At 39.7% G+C, this 18337-nt stretch overlaps 1 protein-coding gene across 1 annotated transcript in view; it reads right to left on the bottom strand.

The window, feature by feature from the left end:
• The window catches only part of LOC117302264 (metabotropic glutamate receptor 2-like), a 30153-nt gene extending 14588 nt beyond the window's left edge, over positions 1-15565 (bottom strand). Inside the window, exon 1 of the mRNA XM_033786121.1 lies at positions 14700-15565. Coding sequence (XP_033642012.1) covers positions 14700-15368 — 669 coding nt within the window. The 5' untranslated portion in view covers positions 15369-15565. The remainder of the gene's footprint in view (positions 1-14699) is intronic.
• Between the last annotated feature and the right edge of the window lie 2772 nt (positions 15566-18337).

Below are 18337 nucleotides of genomic sequence, written 5' to 3'. Positions count from 1 at the left end.
CGTGGAAGATTTTGTTGTTGTAATAGTAAACTTGATATCCATTCCAACGAAGACGGTCTAAATTCATCCAGGGATAGGTACAAGTCAGAAAGAGAGAGAGAGAGAGATAGCGCGAGAAGAGCTCTGAACTCTGAGTGATCTTCAAAGATTTATATTGGGAATCTATAGACACTTTAGAATCAAGATGACTCTATAGACGACGTCCAATATGGACAGAGGTATATTTGTATAATCTTCAGGGTAAGGGGGGGGGGGGGAAGCAAAATTGTGTGGGCTCGATCTGGAATGGATGAGGTTTCTACTTCTAAGGACATTGACCTCCACTGACTGAATCAATCACTTGTCAGTTTATATAGGCCTTCAGAAACCTGCGTTTATTAAAATAGGATTTTTCTAATCAAGCCTTAAGGGAGGTCAATAATTCCCGGGGAGCGACTGAAACAGAGGCTATCGATGCAGGTTGGATACCCGCACACCTTTCCCGCTAATTTTAACCTGTGGACTCGGGTCAAATTTTGTCTGATGAACAACCTATAATAAGTTTGTATTAGGGATACAGACTTGAGTTACTTATTACGGGTATTAAAGTTGACACCAAGGATATTGTCACATGTAACATGTAAATAACTCCCCCCCTCCCCCCCCCCCGCTCAAAAAATAAAAAAATAAAAATACAACACGGGTGTTAATAAAAACATTTTTTTCTGGAACAATTACATATTGGTGTTCCCAATGGTGTAAGTTTTTACTGCACAGGTTTTGCAGTGTGTAGACCTGAAAACAAATGAGTCGAGAGGTCTCACACACAATGGGCAATTGAAACACTATGTGGACTTAACGTCCGCAGTAATTTTAACAGTGTTGGAGGATGTCCACAGAGTGTATGCAACACAAAGTTAAAGACCGTACGGTTTCAAAAAGGGCCGAAACTAAGGAACCGAAATTGAGGGCGAGGGCGAAGTAGTCTGGTTCCTTTTATACGCTTCACCGCTTCTTTAGTTAATACTGGACACAGGAAACGTGACGAGCACTGCCAGCCTTGAAGTCCCTTTTGGTCGGTGCTTTGGGAGTCCCAGTGACGCAGATGCTTTTCGTTTTATGTTTTCGTCTCATCCATATTCCGATCGCCTCATTCCCCTAAATCCGCTCAGGATGAAAACACCACAAGATTCACTATGCGTTGTTGTATCACCTGTGAACGCTGTGCTTGTTCAGCGGTGACACACACACAGGTTGACAACTCAGGAATTCACAACACGATTTTGTGGATATCTTGAACGCCTTTATTCCTTACATCGCGTAGAATGGATATTACGGGAGAGACCGCGTCAATAAACATGAGGTCTGAACGGATCGAAAACATTAGGCTTTAAAGGCACTGCACGAAACGCTATGAGTAATCCTATAGGAAAACATTAGGATGGGTTCAATGCGTCCTAAACGTCTTTGGATGCGAAACTGAACTCATCCTAAGTTCTAAGACTAATCCTAAGTTTAGGAAGAGTTTTTGTAAAATCGACGGCACCTTTGGTAATTGTCAAAGACCAGTAACTCTCACTTGGTGTATCCCAACATCAACAAAATATGAAAACAATATGAACAAAAACTGTGAACTCAATTGGTCATCGAAGTTGTACGAGAATAATGAGAAAAAAAAAACACCCTTGCTGCACACATATCTGGCTTTCAGATGCCTTTAAAAGGGCTTCAGTCCTGACTAAACATTAAAATATACCATTTAACTAAACATTAAACAAAATACACAAATTACACGCTGAGGAAATGCCTCTAACTAAACAAATTATCTAGGTTTAGGAAAGCAATGAATAAAACCCAAGTCTTAACAAAGTGCAAGACCTCTTACGTATAAACAAATTTATGTCTTGTAATTTTAAATCTCAATAAATAGGGCACCCTGGGGCAGGACGCCTGTTTGGGGGAAGGGGAAGGTGTCCATGTGCCCCCCCCCCTAGTTATGCAAAAACTTGTTATTGCGATGGAGCAAGGATCTCACCTTGCCATGAGTGTTTTATGTTTTTTGTGGCTCTTAAGCCGATCACGGGACGCAAGAGACATTAGTGAAGCTAATTTGGGTTGTTTTGTTCATCTCTTAAAATTAAAGTAAGTCGAATCTGTTCTTCTTTTGGGAATTACTGGAGGTAGGAATTTCCGGCTTCAATTGATATTATTAGCCTTCAAAATGTAATTAATTAATAAGCGTTTGTGCGCACGTAAAAGCGCTTTGTACTTTCACTTCTTTGCAAAATGATAACATAAACTCTGCAAAACACCTGCCTAATTTGATAACAATTTATTCCATAACACAATTTTCCCTGTGGATATATTTGGTTTCTGAGGTTAGTGATGATATTTCGTATTTAGAATGAAGAAAACCCCCAAAACAGAGAATTTTTTTACAGAAAAACCAAAAGCAGAAAATATTTGTTAAATGTGGACAATACGTTTTGTGACAAACCTCTACAACATACAAGACAATCGAAGTCTTATAGCATACGTATCTACCAACAAGGTACTCAAGGCTCTTGGTATATACATTTATACAGAACGAGAGGTTATTGAAAGTTGTGAATTCTGAGACCCAATTATGTAGCACCTTATAAGGGTTTACAAGGTGCTACGGCACATTATGCAACCACAGACAGGAACACCGGGGCGAACCATTTTTCTTTTTGATAAGTGCACTATAGGTTCTTTTGAATTCGTTACGCAACACATGGGACCAACTTTTTTACGTCCCATCCGTAGGACGAATCAATGGTTATGAGTGTTTTGCTCAAGGCACAAGTGTCACGGCTGGGAAAGTAAACATACAGATTCAACTATGTATTAAAGCTTGTTTTGTGGGAGTGTTGGCTCTTCTGTATTACAAGAGATGTAATACATGACCTGTAGTTAATTTGTAGCATTCACACCTAGTGTAAAGCTTTAAACATCACTCACAAACAAGACGACTGTATCTTTAATTTGCCTCAGGCTTGTGGTGGCTTTCCTCCAAAGACACCGGTACTATTCCACCCCCCAGACAGCAGCCACACGGGCAAGGAGGAGCTAAGTAAATATGTTGTTATTGTGTTATCATCTTTAAGTACTTCTCTATCTGTGTTTTGTTTTGCAGCTCTTTTCAGCATCTTCTGGGAATACATGATGACGCACTCTGATGCTCGAGTAATATGCAAATTGGTGATTGATCGTCCGATGCGGCTAAACAACTCAGTTGCAAGCCTTTCGTGTTTGTACTGTAGTTTGTTTTACGGATAAGAATCTATGTCCAAGAAAGGATGATTAATGAATATATTGGTTTCTCTTCAAATTGCCGTTTTGGGAAGACTGTAGTACTCGTATCATGTTCTGGCTAGGCTAGTTAATGTTGTCAAAAATACAATAATATGTGTCTTATAATAAGTAATTTGGTAGATTTACATTCAATCAAAAGTTCACAGTTTTGACGAGTATTATTATTTTCAGAAATCCCATTTGCTATATCACTCCGGAATGTGTTTGACCATTGCAATTTGTTGAACATGAACGTCAATTGGGCACTAAATAGTTAATTGTTTTCATGAAGCAACCGGAAGCGGAGATCGAGCCATATTCGCGGATTTTTTGTTGTTCATTCTTGTTACATTTTCGCATAATATTACAGCTGGCTTAATTTTACTTTCCAGAAAAAGAATCGCACACATGTAAAACACATTCCGAGTCGTAGAACTTTGACTTTTAAATGTAACCATTGACGTGCTTATAAATGTGACATAAAACAACTGCTTGACAGAGGACCAAGAAGTGATCCCTGCGGCACCCCAGTGTTGTTAACTTCAAAGCAGAAGTCTTTGAAACAGATCCAGTTTCAATCGAGGTCGCGATAATTGGTATACGTGCTTCATCTAGAATTACAGACTGTTTCTCGTCACTGCTTGGGGATTATTTTTGATCTCCGTGATCAGAACACTTTGTCGTAAACTCTAACAAGTTTTCTGGCGCGAAAATTATCACGACAAGTTACAGCCAGACATAAATATAGAAAACTTATTTGTCCATTTCCAAAATCTGGAGGACTTATATACTATCGTGAGTCTCGTGCTATTTCCTTCAGGAAAACGCTCTGCCGTATTTAACTCGGGCAATTTTTGGCAGGAAAATAATCTCGATAGTATATAGCCAGATATAAAAAATAGGAAACTGATTTTTCCGTTTCCAGAGTCTGGAGGCTTCGAGTAAATTCCTTTAGCGAGTCCGTGAACATTTTTTCCGGCATTTTTTTATTATTATCTTAAACTGTGTATAGGGCCCTCGTCATCGTTCTGTATGGAAACAAACAAAATGACAAAACCACGAAGTCTGGTGCCTGCCTTTTCATGACAAATTATTTCCGTTCTGCAACCCCATGTAATTTCCTTAGTATTATTAGTTTGGAACTCGCTATAGCACTGGAGTGTTTTAACGACCATTATTTATTGATTTCAACCGGGTATAAATTGGGGACTACCAAACGCGTAACACAAAACACAACTACAAGAGAGATGGGTAAACCGTCAAGTGTGCTCCGGGTATCGTTCGTTCGTTCCGGGTTGATTGATCGGAACATAGGGCTCGTTCGGAATTCAATTTGGACGGTTTAGATAGAGGGGACATTATTGCTCTTTTGAAACTCAGATAAACCACAGAGAAAGGACAAGCTATATGGTTTTCCGGCTAATTTCGACAACAAAAAACATCAAATTTAACACCTGCTTCATTAAATTTCGTTTGAAAAGGAATGCTCATAGTCGAATGGGAGACTTTGAGGCGCTACGTGGCAGCAGACTTACCAGGTAAATTTTCATTGTTTACGTAGTTCTGAGCTTGCGCATATTACCGAGAACAATGGATTTTACCTGGTAAGTCTGCTGCCACCAAGCGTCCTGAAAGTCTCCCATTGAAACCCCACATAAAATCATTCCAAGAAGGAAAACAAACTTCTCAGATTAAAATGTTTATGATTGTCAAATTCCAACTCAATAAAAACCACAGAAAAAAAGAAAAGAGCCAAAAGCAAATAAAGAATAAAAACCAAATTCGTCTGTGACATTCATATCCTTCCTACAGCAGAGCAAGAAAAACGTGGAGGCTTGAAACTGGGCTTCCTAAACCACAATACATGTAATTGGAGAGTCATAAATCTTTTAGTAGTTTGTCAAAAACACGCGCAGGTTATGATTTAAAACTCACATTAAAAAAAATTAATTTTTAGAATGAAAACATTTTTTCAGTTAAAATCTTTTATAATTGTCAACTTCCAACTCCATTAAACCACAGAGAAGGGAACAGAGCCACAAGTAAAAAACCTGACCCAATTCGTCTACATCAGAACGAGAAATGTGGAAGCTTAAAACCGGGCTTCAAAACCGCAAGAATGTCCTCATCATGAATCTTACAGTAATTTGTCAAAAACACACGCAGGCTATTATATTATCTTAAACTCACATAAACAAAAATATAATTCTAAGAATGAAAATATTACTTCATCAGTTAAAAACTGTTTTAATTGTCAACTTCCAACTCCATAAAACCACAGAGAAGGGAACAGATCCACAACCAAATAAAGACCCAAACCCAATTCGTAGATTCATAAATCTTGCAGTAAATTGCCACAAAAAAAAAACCGCGCAGGCTATGATTAAAAACCTCTCATAGTATATCATTCCAATAATGGTTTTTGTTTTTCTTTGGATATAGAAATGATTATAATTGTCAACTTCTAACTCCTTCCGAGAGAGAAACGAAAAGAGCCACAACCAAATAAAGAGCGAAAACCCAATTCATCTTCAAGTCAGGATGACACAATTTATTCCGGCCGTCTTTTCCAATCGACTGGATCTAATTGTTATGTCACTTGGGATTTATCATCTTCAGTCCCCCAGCCTATTTCAATGGGATTTCTTTGAACATAGCAATAATTGGTCCTGTGTGGGTTTTGCAATGCAATACCTATTTCATCTTCGTGTGTACCACTACTTTGATTATAGCTGTATGTGCCTTAAAGGCACTGGACACCAGTATTCTCACTTGGTGTATCCCAACATAATATATGCACAAAATAACAAGTCTGTGAGCATTTGGTATCATTGGTCATCGAATTTGCAAGAAAATATGAAAAACACCCTTGTTGCGGTACTGTGTGCTTTCAGATGCATACAAATGCATCAGCTGATATCTAAATTATTTGAGCGAGAAATTACCTCTTTCTCAAGAACTACCTTTGGTTGATGTAAGCAGGTTGCAACAGCTATCTTTATTTTCTTTAAAATAAAAAAGGAACAGCTAGTTGGTTTTGTTGTTCAGACAAGAACCCAAACCAATTATTTATTTCTGTATGGCTTTCTGCAGTGAGCGGTAAAAGCTTTCCAGTTCCCACCTCCCAACAGAAGCTCAAACCCTCTTTGACTGATTACATCCGATGAGTAGAAAACCGGACGTCCTGATCACTGATCGATTTTACTGGGTAGCGGGTTGGACCTATGAGCAGTGTGCAAAACAATGTGACGTCATCAAACACACGGCGGCCATTTTGAAAATTCGAAGAAAAAAATCCTGTTATAAATATTAGTTAATACACAGTGAGTGTGATAATAATTATTTTGTGAACTGAAGAAGATATTTTAATTCACTAACACGTTTTTCATTCATTCCTAAAGCTTGTTCTATGTTCACATTGCGCAAGAGTCATCCACACACACAATCATGTGGCGGCCATTTTGAACCTCTCTCTCAAAAAAACAAAAAAACAAAAACCTTTAAAAGCTTTTTGGTCGTCGAAGCTGCGAGCGAGGAAGAAAAACACCCTAATCGCACAAGTTGTGTGCTTTCAGATGCAGAGGTCTCGTATTCAATTCAAATATTGTCGTGAGAAATTACTATCAACAGCTCTCCATTGCTCGTTACCAAGTCAGTTTTTATGCTAACAATTATTTTGAGTAATTACCAATAGTGCCCAGCGCCTTTAATTCATCGAGCCATCCCGGGAAGAGGCCAACTCTTAGGTCATGACCTTAGGGCAAAGGTCACGAACGTTTGCTTCATTAAGGAACGCAGCGCAGCTGGGTAGTGCAGCTAGAGGCAGCAGGCTTAAGTCGTCGTTGCAGTTTTTATGTCCAAACACAACTGAGTTAACATAACATTATTCCCGTGAGTTTGTATAATGACAGGCTAATGAGTCATGGACACTTTTGTTTACCTTGGGCTCTTAAAACTGTTTTTGTATGTTTCTCATGTACCTTCCACTGTCCCTTTTTTTTGGTTTAATTCTTTCCCGTTCTACTATCCGTTCTAAATATCAGACATTTGTCATTTGACCAATAGCTGGTTTGATAGTTGCATGATGTACCAGTTACCATTCCAAATCCCACCAAGTCTTCCAAAGCAATTACGTTCACAGTACTTAGGCCTAGAAAAAAAAACCGAAATAGACGACGCTCTCCTGACCTCCTTGTCAAGTTCCCCAGCGCGGAAGTTTTCAGGAGGATAACTATCAAATACACACTCCCTCAAGTGTACACAATAATGATGCTACTATAAAATTATGTAACACCAACCAAAGACCAAAAAACAAACCGAGACGATGTTGAATATTGTCGCGAGCAAATCGCCCTTGATGATTGAGGGAGCCTTACGGACACTACGCAGCAAGTCGTCAGAAGCCAAGTATTCCCAGCGACCGACTTCACAGAACACTAAAAACGTGACTCGCATAAATCTAACCTCATTTCTTTGGTTCTGCCGCACCGTTTCTTCCCATCGATTGAAAGAGGAATTGATCACTGATGAAAAGAGGGTGACATCTAGTGATCGGTGAGGGTGGGGATCAGGAGTAGAGGACCATAGTGCGAATATGTACTGATTGCTTAAATTCATCAGGACACTTTATGTTAATTAGTGGACACTATTGTAATTACTCAAAATAATTATTAGCGTAAAACCTTACTTGGTAACGAATAATGGGGAGAGGTTGATAGTATAAAACATTGCGAGAAACGGCTCTCTCTGAAGTGGAATACTTTTCGAGAAAGAAGTAATTTTCCACGAATTTGATTTCGAGACCTCAGATTTAAAATTATTTTGAGGTCTCGAAATCAAGCATCTGAAAGCACACAACTTCGTGCGACAAGGGTGTTTTTTTCTTTCACTAATATCTCGCAACTTCGAGGATCAATTGAGCTCAAATTTTCACAGGTTTGTTATTTTATGCATATGTTGAGATACAGCAAGTGAGAAGACTGGTCTTTGACAATTACCAATAGTGTCCAGTCTTTAAAGAGATTTAGTGTCCAGTGTCTTTAAGCCGCTTCTTCTGGGTAGATTGCGGGGGCACACAGCCGTAATCCCTCCCAGAAAGCCTGTCGAAATGACACCCTTTTCGCAACATACGACTCCATCAGTAAGAACTGCTAGAGTATAAATAAAGGCGAGGATGCAAGCTCATCTTCTAATGAAAGCTCGTTGTCATGGTTATAGATTCCCATGGATTTACAGCTCCCCTATTTGTTTCCTTGTTCTTCTTTCATGTTAGATTGAGAACTAGCGTAATAGAAGTTCGTGAATGCACCATGCATGGTTGGGACGTTATTACTGCAATAGATGCTTCGGGTAATTTGTCGTTAATGTGCATGGAAAGACAACGCACTTAAACCTCGATGCAAATTAAATGGAATGCGAACTGCCTTTATATATAGCTACCGGGCAATCTCGGTGGTCTAGTTGGCAAGACACTGCCCTAGAAATGAAAAGGTTGCATTATCGATGCATAAATAAATAAAGTTGCACGCAAGAAAAAATGTTTAATTTATGAATTGTTCACAAATGAACGATGTCTTTTGAACTATCCATCTGCTCAGCTGTCAGTACTTCAACCGAGTCGGGGCTTTTTGTGAATCATCTATAGGCACATTATTCACCAAAAATCCCTTGAGATAAATTTCTAAGGCATAAATACACCCACTTCCCTCTTGATAGCTTCCGTTATAAGACTTCTGTACGGTCATTTTTAAGTCTCAAGGGTGTACCTTGTTGAATTTCAAGAAAGACAGAGCAACAGAGATGTCCTTGTTTTCATAGTCTTATTAATAGCGCGTGCCCGTTAGGTACTGAAGGCGCTTGAACAAACAGAAACATTTTCTTTTTTGGGGGTTAAAGAATGAGACCAATTTATGTATGGGTTTCCAAGGTGTTGTAGCACAGTTTTCCTTTGCATCATGCCAGAGAAGAACGGTGCCAAACCCTTCTCTCAGCGATAAGTCTACCTGCTTTTTAAGCACGGGATTTACCTTCGAAGAAGGACGAAGCAATAATGTTGAAGTGTCGTCCTTAAAGACACAATAAGCACGGATTTACCTGTGAAGAAGGACGAAGCAATAATGTTTAAGTGTCGTCCTTAAAGACACAATTGTCAAGGCCGGGACTCGAACCCACATTCTGCTGATCAGAAACAAAATGAAAAGTCGAGTCCGGTGCTGTTAACCGCTCTGCCACGACATAAGCCTTGCCGCGTATAACATTCCTGAGTTAAAGCCATTGGACCCTTTCGGTAAACAGTATTGTCCATGGCCCACACTTCGTGTATCACAACTTATATATAAAATAACAAACCTGTGAAAATTTAGGCTCAATCGGTCATCGGAGTCGGTAGAAAATAACGGGAAACCCACCCTTGTATCCGCACGTTTCGCCGTGTCATGACATGGTGTTTAAAATAAATCCGTAATTGTCGATGTCGAGAATTGATATTGTTTTACTGTTTTATCAAAAAGTAAAGCATTTGATGAAATAATGTTTCAAGAGAAGTCTTTCACCACTACCTTCTGTAAACCCTGTAAGTTATTTGTAAATCTGTGAACTTTTGTTGTCTGTACCGAAAGGGTCCAATGGATTTAAAGACGCGCTGCCATTATCCTAAAAAATATCATTTAGCTGAACTTAACCTTAATCGGGTTTAAAGTTCCCATAAATATTTTAGATAAAGCTGTATTCTTACAGCTAAGTCTTGACGAAAGAATAGCCTACATTAATTCAATTATTAAAAGGCACTACGTTTGGAGTGCTCAAAATAGTTGTTAGCATAATTACTTGGCAACGACCAACGAAGAGCTGTTGATATTAATACACATTGTGAGAAACGGCTCCCTCTCTAAAGTAACTTAGTTTTGAGAAAGAGGTATAATTTCTCCCTCAAATATTAAAATACCTCAGCTGGAGCCTTGTATTATGCATCTCAAAGCACACCAAGTAATACAAAAGGGTGTTTTTTCTTTTCATTATTCTCTGGCAAATTCGATGACCAATTGAGTCCAGATTTTCACAGGTTTGCTATTTTATGCATATGTTGAGATACACCAAGTGAGCAGACTGGTCTTTGACAATTACCAAAGGTGTCCAGTGCCTTTAAACTCACCAATCAATAGAACTGGTCATGAATTGACACGACATAACTTTAATCTTGGACGAAATATAACAGTCGACATTCCGTTTTCTGGGGCAAGAGAGGTCACCGACAAAATCAAAATTAACCAGCCTCCATACCATAGTCAATCTGTACTCAAAGGGCCTGGTGCCCATTCACTAAAATACTCCAAGTTAAACCAAGCTTATCACAGCAAGCCACAGAGGGCATCCGCTGCAACTGATCCAGAACGCCACGGGTTCTCCCGCGTTTTTTTTTTCTCCCGCGCTTTTTTCTCTTCCTCGGCCCAGCTGCGGTTATCAATGAAAACAAAGTTTGAACTAGATCGGAATCTTCGCTTACATGATGGCATTCGCTGTTATCTCCAAATAACTGAAAATGGAACTGGCAATCGAAATTAACAAACAAGCTCCCTTAGGCGTACATCATGGAGCTTGGTCTTTAATGTAGTCCCATTTGGAACCCGTTATGTAGCCTAAAAGTTACCTTTGCGTTACGCCTATAAAGTCCACCGAATTCCTAAAGTGTACTCCGCGGTAGTAGATTATAAAGCAAGACAGTCCTCTAAAGAACAAAATCTATATGTAAAGACACACATCATTATGGTGTTACAGCAAAACCAAATAATTGATACATCACCATGCAATGCCTCAAATCCCAAAGGCATAGTGTATTGCAAAAAGTAATTTCGCAATTTGCAACATTAAAATACCGACCGGGGTGGTTTGCCAAGCCAAGCTAAGACAACTTGCAATTGTCTTAATTATGTAAACAATCCATGATTGGTGATTTTAAGAAGATTTTGTTTAAGTTGCGTAATACTTGTTTACACCGTCACCAGCTAGCTGCAGCTGTGCGTTTCAACAACTATAATGTATTTAAATTTAATAAATCAATAATATCAATAAGGCCCCGTCCTGCAAAAACTTGGGTGACAATAATTGACACCAGATATGTTGTCACTTATATAGACCCTTTTCAAAACCACGGCTTCTGCTTTGCATTCGGCTTGAGGCTCCGTTCTCTCGTCTGAATCCCTGAGTGCGTATACGCAATGCACGCGCAAATTGTCAAATCAACCGGCGGGGCCAAGCTAGTCTGAGCCGAATTAAAAGCCGAAGCCGTCGTTTCGAATAGATACCGAAGAATCAAAATTAACATCTTACAGGGTGTTAAAATAACACCAATGTAATTGTTTTTGCAGAAATTAGTGCTTATTGAAAACCCTAATCTACATAATGACCAATGGTGACCAACACCATTGGTGTGTCTATTTTAGCACCTCAGCTTTTGCAGTGTGATCGTGTACTAAATAAGGACATTCTATTCTGCAAACTCCCTCCTTCTGTAAGTTGCGCCCCGCTCTATTCTATAATGCTCTATTATTAGTCATTTTCGAAACAATAGCTTGGGGTAGCTTGGCCCCGCGGTTGTTTTGAAAATTGCGCGTGCTTTACGTACGTGCTCAGGGCTTCAGACGAGAGAACGGAACCTGAATCCGAATCCCAAAGCCAAAGCCGTGGATTCGAAAAGGGCCTATGGTTTTGCCTACAATTGTATTGAAACGCAGCAAGGGCATCAGGTACACTTCAAAACGTGCTCGTTATTTACTTTATTCAAAATGTGTCCCGGGTGCAAAATGGCGGGAGTTATCAAGTGTTGTTTGCTTTCCGGGGTTTTTCTTACGCCATCCTCACTGACAAACAACCAGATTTCCGTTGGAAAACATGATCAAACTACGTCAATGATACGGAGCGTCCATAACACCTCGAAAACAGGGCAGAGAACTATATTTTTTTGTTTGTGTAAATACAAGACCTGGTGAAATGAGGGAACCTGGGGAATAATCTCAGAGCGTTCAACCGAAGGTTGTTGTGGAGAGTTAAATACAATCCACAAGAGTAGTTTAATGTGAACGCATCCTCTCATGCGTCACTATGACGTCAGCTATAACATAACATAAGAAAATACTGACAAACAAGATACAAATTGCTGTTTTAATTGAGGTGAAGGTTTTATTTGTTTATGCTAGTCGCCAGATACACAAGGCCAGAGAGCCTCTTTAAGGTGTGTGCTCACCTTTTGGGAGTGTTGCTTCTTTCGTCTAAGCCACGCCTGTCTGTGAATGCAGGGTAAGTTTGTGTTATTATAATTCGGAGTCGTGGATTGGCCTTTTCTGATATCTACCGGAACTATTTGATAAAAAATTATTTCAACCGTGACTGGCTCTCTTTAAAGGTACTGGACATCTTTGGTAATTGTCATGGACCAGTATTCTCTCTTAACTTATCCTATAACAATATGCAAATAACAAACCTGATAATTTTGGGCTCAATTGGTCACCGAAGTTGCAAGAGAATAATGAAGAAAAACCCAGGCTTATTGGCAAAATTGCCCTAAGGAGCTACCGGTCAGAAGTTTGTATTATCTAGCTGAGTTAACTACGTTATTTTAACTACGTCACTTCAGAGGGAGCCGTTTCTCAAAATGTGTTATACTACCAACAGCTCCCCATTGCTCGTTACCATATAAAAAACATTTTCAGTAATTACCAATCGTGTCTGGTGCCTTTAAAACTAAATTCGCTCGGTTCCTAAAACGGGGAGGAGGAGAGGGGGGGGGGGCACGTGACCTCGATAAAAAGGAGATGTCTGTCCGCCGAGACACGGTCAAAAGCGAACACAATTTTTTGATCCGTCAGCGGAAAAGCGCGGGAAATGACCCACGTTGGAATCAATAACGGCATGATCAGAGCGTGGTGAATTATTAGCGAAGCATTTTCATCGCGATGTCCAATTACGCACCAGAGCGGGTAAAAAAATAAAAATAATATACATTAGGCCCAATTTCAAAGCGCTGCTTAATGGTAAACAAACTTTCGTGCTTACTGTAGCAGAACTTGCTAAGGTGCAAGCATTGATCTCTGGTATATTGTACGGTTCGCAGCGCTATAATATTAAAATTCCCAAAGTAAGCATAAAATCGGCCGCTAAGCAGCTCTATGAAATTAGACACAGGTTTTAGTCATGTACATCAGCGGTCGCCATGTTTGCTTAAGACATCAAATTAAAAACGTATAATCTTGAGTAGTAGGTTTAATGATGACAGGAAGACTAAATTGATTCTGTCATCTTAATGTTTTTAGAGATTGGCAGTTTTCCCATCTCAGATGGTTTAATTAAAGATAAACAGAACGCGGCTTGTCAGACGTATGCCTTTTATAACTATTGTTGGGGGAGGGCGGTAATTGGTATGAAACTGGGCTACGCCTTTAGATATCAATGAGTGCAGAGCTTGTGCAAAAGCACCAGAAAAATGCGCAACAACACCAGAAAATGCGCAGAAGAACTCGAAAATGTGCGATAGAACCAGAAAAATGTGCAACAACACCAATAATGTTAAACAACTGCAGAAAAAGCGCAGAAGAACTTGAAAACGCGCAATAGAACTATAAAATGTGCAAAAGAACAAGAAAATGTGCAACAGCACATTTTCCAAAGGCGTCACACTCAAGTTCCCCGTTACAGCACACATACCTATTGTCTACTCACTTTGCCCATGTTTCTATCCTAATACAGTTGTAGCTAAATACAACTATAATTTTGAGATAATCATTGCCGAAAACCTGGTGTGGTTAAAGTCAAAGCAGGAAGAATAATCTGCAATTGGATTACACAGTCTTTAGAAACGTTAATGTCAGTAACATTTCTCAGATTCAAATTCGTTGGGATAATTGTTTTCCCCCCAAATCGCAGCACCAAATGGTATAACAGACCCCCGTTTAGAACAAAATGGCTCACAGCGAAATTACCCAATTTCACAAGGCACAAACAATTAGCGCGGAGCACGGGGAACTTCTACATTGCAAAGACTAGGGTGGTCAAATTGACACCATAGTGTCACATAGATGAAGAAAGAAAAATGAATGAAAATTCACACCAAAGGGTGTTAAAATAAGAAAATTTGTGCCACAAAAAAATTAAATAAAGTTGTGGTTTATTAAACACCCTGAGGTATTAATTTTTGACACAATATGGATTATTTCTTTCTCTCCCTTTGGTGATTGTTATTTTAAGAACATTGAAGGCTAAAAGACGTTTTTAGGAAACCACGAAACATGAAATACACAGAAGTCTCAGAGTTCTACAAGGCTTGGCCTTTTGAAAATGGGTTACCGATTTAACCTTTCAATTTTAGAATAATGAATTTGGTTCCTTGGTATTCCGAATCTGAGCTGTAAACTTACCTGCGGAATCTTGAAGAGTTTCAATAAGTTAGCCACCGTGATGGAATTAGGGCTAGAGGCGGAGCCGACCACGCCCACAACACTTCCCTCCTCCCCTTCCCTTGGGCCCTGCTCGGAATCATTCTCACAAACAGGGCGTTGTACGAACTGCAGAGACTGCTCCAGGGACAATGACTCCTGGTTGCAGTCGTCCAGAGCCCGGACACCGAGCTTAAATCCAGGCAAGAAGGTAGAGTTATTAATGAGGTCGACCGTGTAAAGCATCGTCTCCAGGGCTTGGATACCCATCTGGCTCGCCAGGGCCCCGCAGGTATCCCCGTTGGCCGCTTGGTGTACCATGAACAACCCACCGAGAAGTACGTCCCCCGGTTCGAATGCTGTCAAAACTTCAACTGGCCCCTCGTCAAACTCCGACGGGCTTGGGTAGGGCGATTGTGACGACCAGCTGGTCTGAGCACCTGCCAACAAGGGCGTGGTCATCATGACTGACGTCACGACCGCACCCATGATGAAGTAACTAAACACACCGGTCGACGAACGCCACAAACTTTCAACATTCAATAGCGAAGGCATTGCTACTACATGTACATGCAATGTTTGTAATCCCCAAGTTGCTGCAACAACGCTCATGACCAGGCACTGTCGTGGTTTGGAAGATGCGGCGAACATCCAGTCATCAGGAGACACAACACAAGTCGTATATCCGTGTGTCTAGTTAAAAGTACGTCAAAACGCGAACTCTATCTGCATGCACACATGTGGCAGCCCAAGCTGGACGTCCACAACGTCGCATCAAACGATGTGCCGTACTCACTCCGTGTGCGCCAGCAATGAATTACGCGACGTACTCGTCCCTTAGCGATAAAGCAGTCTGGTCATTGACTCGTTTTCTACGAGCTACCAGTCTCCGCGACATCTTTATGAATGGTGTTTTCCCATCACGTGCTAGCTGCCTGGGGTTAAAATCGGAAGACTCGGCATGCTGCGTGACCAGCCTCTGATGAACCAGTTGAATGTACTAGAAAAAACACTACCAAAGCAAGGAATAGATTGAAAAACAACGAGCACGAGTCTCTCAAGCACATTCAAGTGGAATGTTCACTGTATGTAGACTAAACCCGATGATTGATTTACAATCGGTTTTTAGCTGAATCCAATTTGGGTGCCAGAAGGAGACACAAACAAAACAATGTTGCGCGCGCGCGTGTGACGTAATTGAATTGACAGACATGCTTGCTTTTTGGGAAGAGCATTTAATAAGTCATTTTGTATTGATGTTAAAAGGTGGTAATGTGTTGTAACATTACCCAAAACACTTAAAGTTCTCGAGCTTTATCTAGTTTAAAGTGACACTCATTACAAAATAATTTTGCCTTTTTTCCCCACATGTCACAGAGCTTGGGAAAAATACTGAGAATACATCGGTGAAAAACAAATTATATGACTGTTGCAGTGGAGTAATTTTGTGTTAAAAGGTGGTAATGTTTTGCATAATACCTAATTTATATTTAGCACTTTACAACTGATCTCGGGTTTTATCTTAAAGAGACGATCATTACAACATAATTTTGCTTTGGGTTTTTTCCCCCAAAGACCTCGGGAAAGGATCAGTATTTGTATACATCGGTGGAGTCACATATTATTTTGATTCTACAAACGGCGGACAGTGTTCACAAGGTTCTCAGCTATATAGTTGATCTCACAAAACAAGAGCACTGCGGCTGTGACCATATAATGTCAGCTCTAACCAAGAATCCTTGATAATAGTTTTAAATGCAGTGGACACTAATGCCATGGTAATTACTCAAAACAATTATTAGCATAAAACCTTACTTGGTAACAAGTAATGGGGAGAGGCTGATAGTATAAAACATTGTGAGAAACAGCTGAAGTGACGTAGTTTTCGAGAAAGAAGTAATTTTCACGATTTTGATTTCGAGCCCTCAGATTTATAATATTTTGAGGTCTCGAAATCAAGCATCTAAAAGCACACAACTTCGTGTGACAAGGGTGTTTTTTCTTTGATTATTATCTCGCAACTTCGATGACCAATTGAGCTCACATTTTCACAGGTTTGTTATTTTATGCATAAGTTGAGATACATAGACTGGTATTTGACAATTACCAATAGTGTCTACTGCCTTTAAGTATAGCTCTGACGAAACTGGGCCCTATAGTGTTGTTATAGGTATGCCTACTATACTGCTTCGCGACCCCACAAAAGATTCTCTCATACAACTTGTTTATCTTCCGGGGAGTTTTTCACCCAAGGTAGTCTTGCTGCGTCGATGCTATTTCAAGAACTGCGTCCCGTTGGTTTAATTAAAAGCCCCGCAGCATGAGTTTTTCAAATCAGTGACAGGTTTATATCTCGCAAGATTCAGCTAAAAATAAATTTGTCAGCGTTACAACAAAGGGAGTTTGACACCAAACAGGTATTATGAAACTCTGATTACAGAGTGTGCACCACAGTGGGTCTGACTTAATGGAGGTCGAGTTATTTATATGTTAGGGAAGATATCTATATGTGGTGGCTCTTAAAAAAGAACCGATGGTTGTGTAACAACTCGACGTTCGAACAGATGCTCTGATAGTCTTCAGAAGGAGAAAGCTGGATAAATGTTGCAGTAACATTTTTTTTATACAAACAAACAAACAAACAAACAAACAAACAAACAAACAAACAAACAAACAAACAAACAAACAAACAAACAAACAAACAAACAAACAAACAAACAAACAAACAAACAAACAAACAAACAAACAAACAAACAAACAAACAAACAAATTGCGTGGTTTTCCTTTTGCTTTGCGAACTAACACGGTCGGCCATTTATATGGGAGTCAAAATGGCCGACCGTATTAGTCGACGAGGTAAAAGGAAAACCACGCAATTTCGAGTGATATTGGAGGCAAATTTGTGTGGATCATTGTATTCTACTTTTAAACATCTTTCTAACCATATGCATTTCATAACAAACAGTTGCAAATGTTTTTCAAAGACCAACTCGACCGATCCAAGGCAACGTGTTCCTTTAATGACCATGACAACTTATCTAGTAAGAAGCATTGCAGCAATGGATAAATTGTAACATTTTGATGACGAAATCTCTTTGAAAGAAGAGAGAGGAAGTTCAACAACATTTCAATCTGAGAAACGTTTCTGCGAGAAGCGCTTCTCAGATCGTGTATTCCAGTTATGGATTGTTCTTTCTGTGCGGGCATAACCGCGCCATTATATTGGCTCCACGCCAATTACTAAGATTATTAAAAACTACCCTCCATTTAAAACGACATATGACCCAAACGACATATGGCCCAAATCTAAAAATTAAAATCCAAACGACGAATTCGGCATCAAATTAGCATATTACTAATTGTCATAACTGCACATTACAAAAAAAAAGTACCCATGGCAAATTGTTTTTGTTTTTCTCTTGTGAGCCTTCAGTTTTTTTCACGTGATCAAACCATAGATGCCATTTATTTTCATCTGATGGGCTGCCATGGCAACGCTTTATCCTCCTATACTATTATATGATCAAAAAATGATTTACAATCTTACAAATTCATCAAAGTGGAGACTCAAAATGCGAATCCGACTAATTGATGGGCGCGTATAATTTATGGGTCTATTA

The sequence above is a fragment of the Asterias rubens genome, chromosome 18 (genome assembly GCF_902459465.1).
Source record: "Asterias rubens chromosome 18, eAstRub1.3, whole genome shotgun sequence".
NCBI lineage: Eukaryota > Metazoa > Echinodermata > Asteroidea > Forcipulatida > Asteriidae > Asterias > Asterias rubens.
This window is presented reverse-complemented; position numbering and strand designations above follow the sequence as displayed.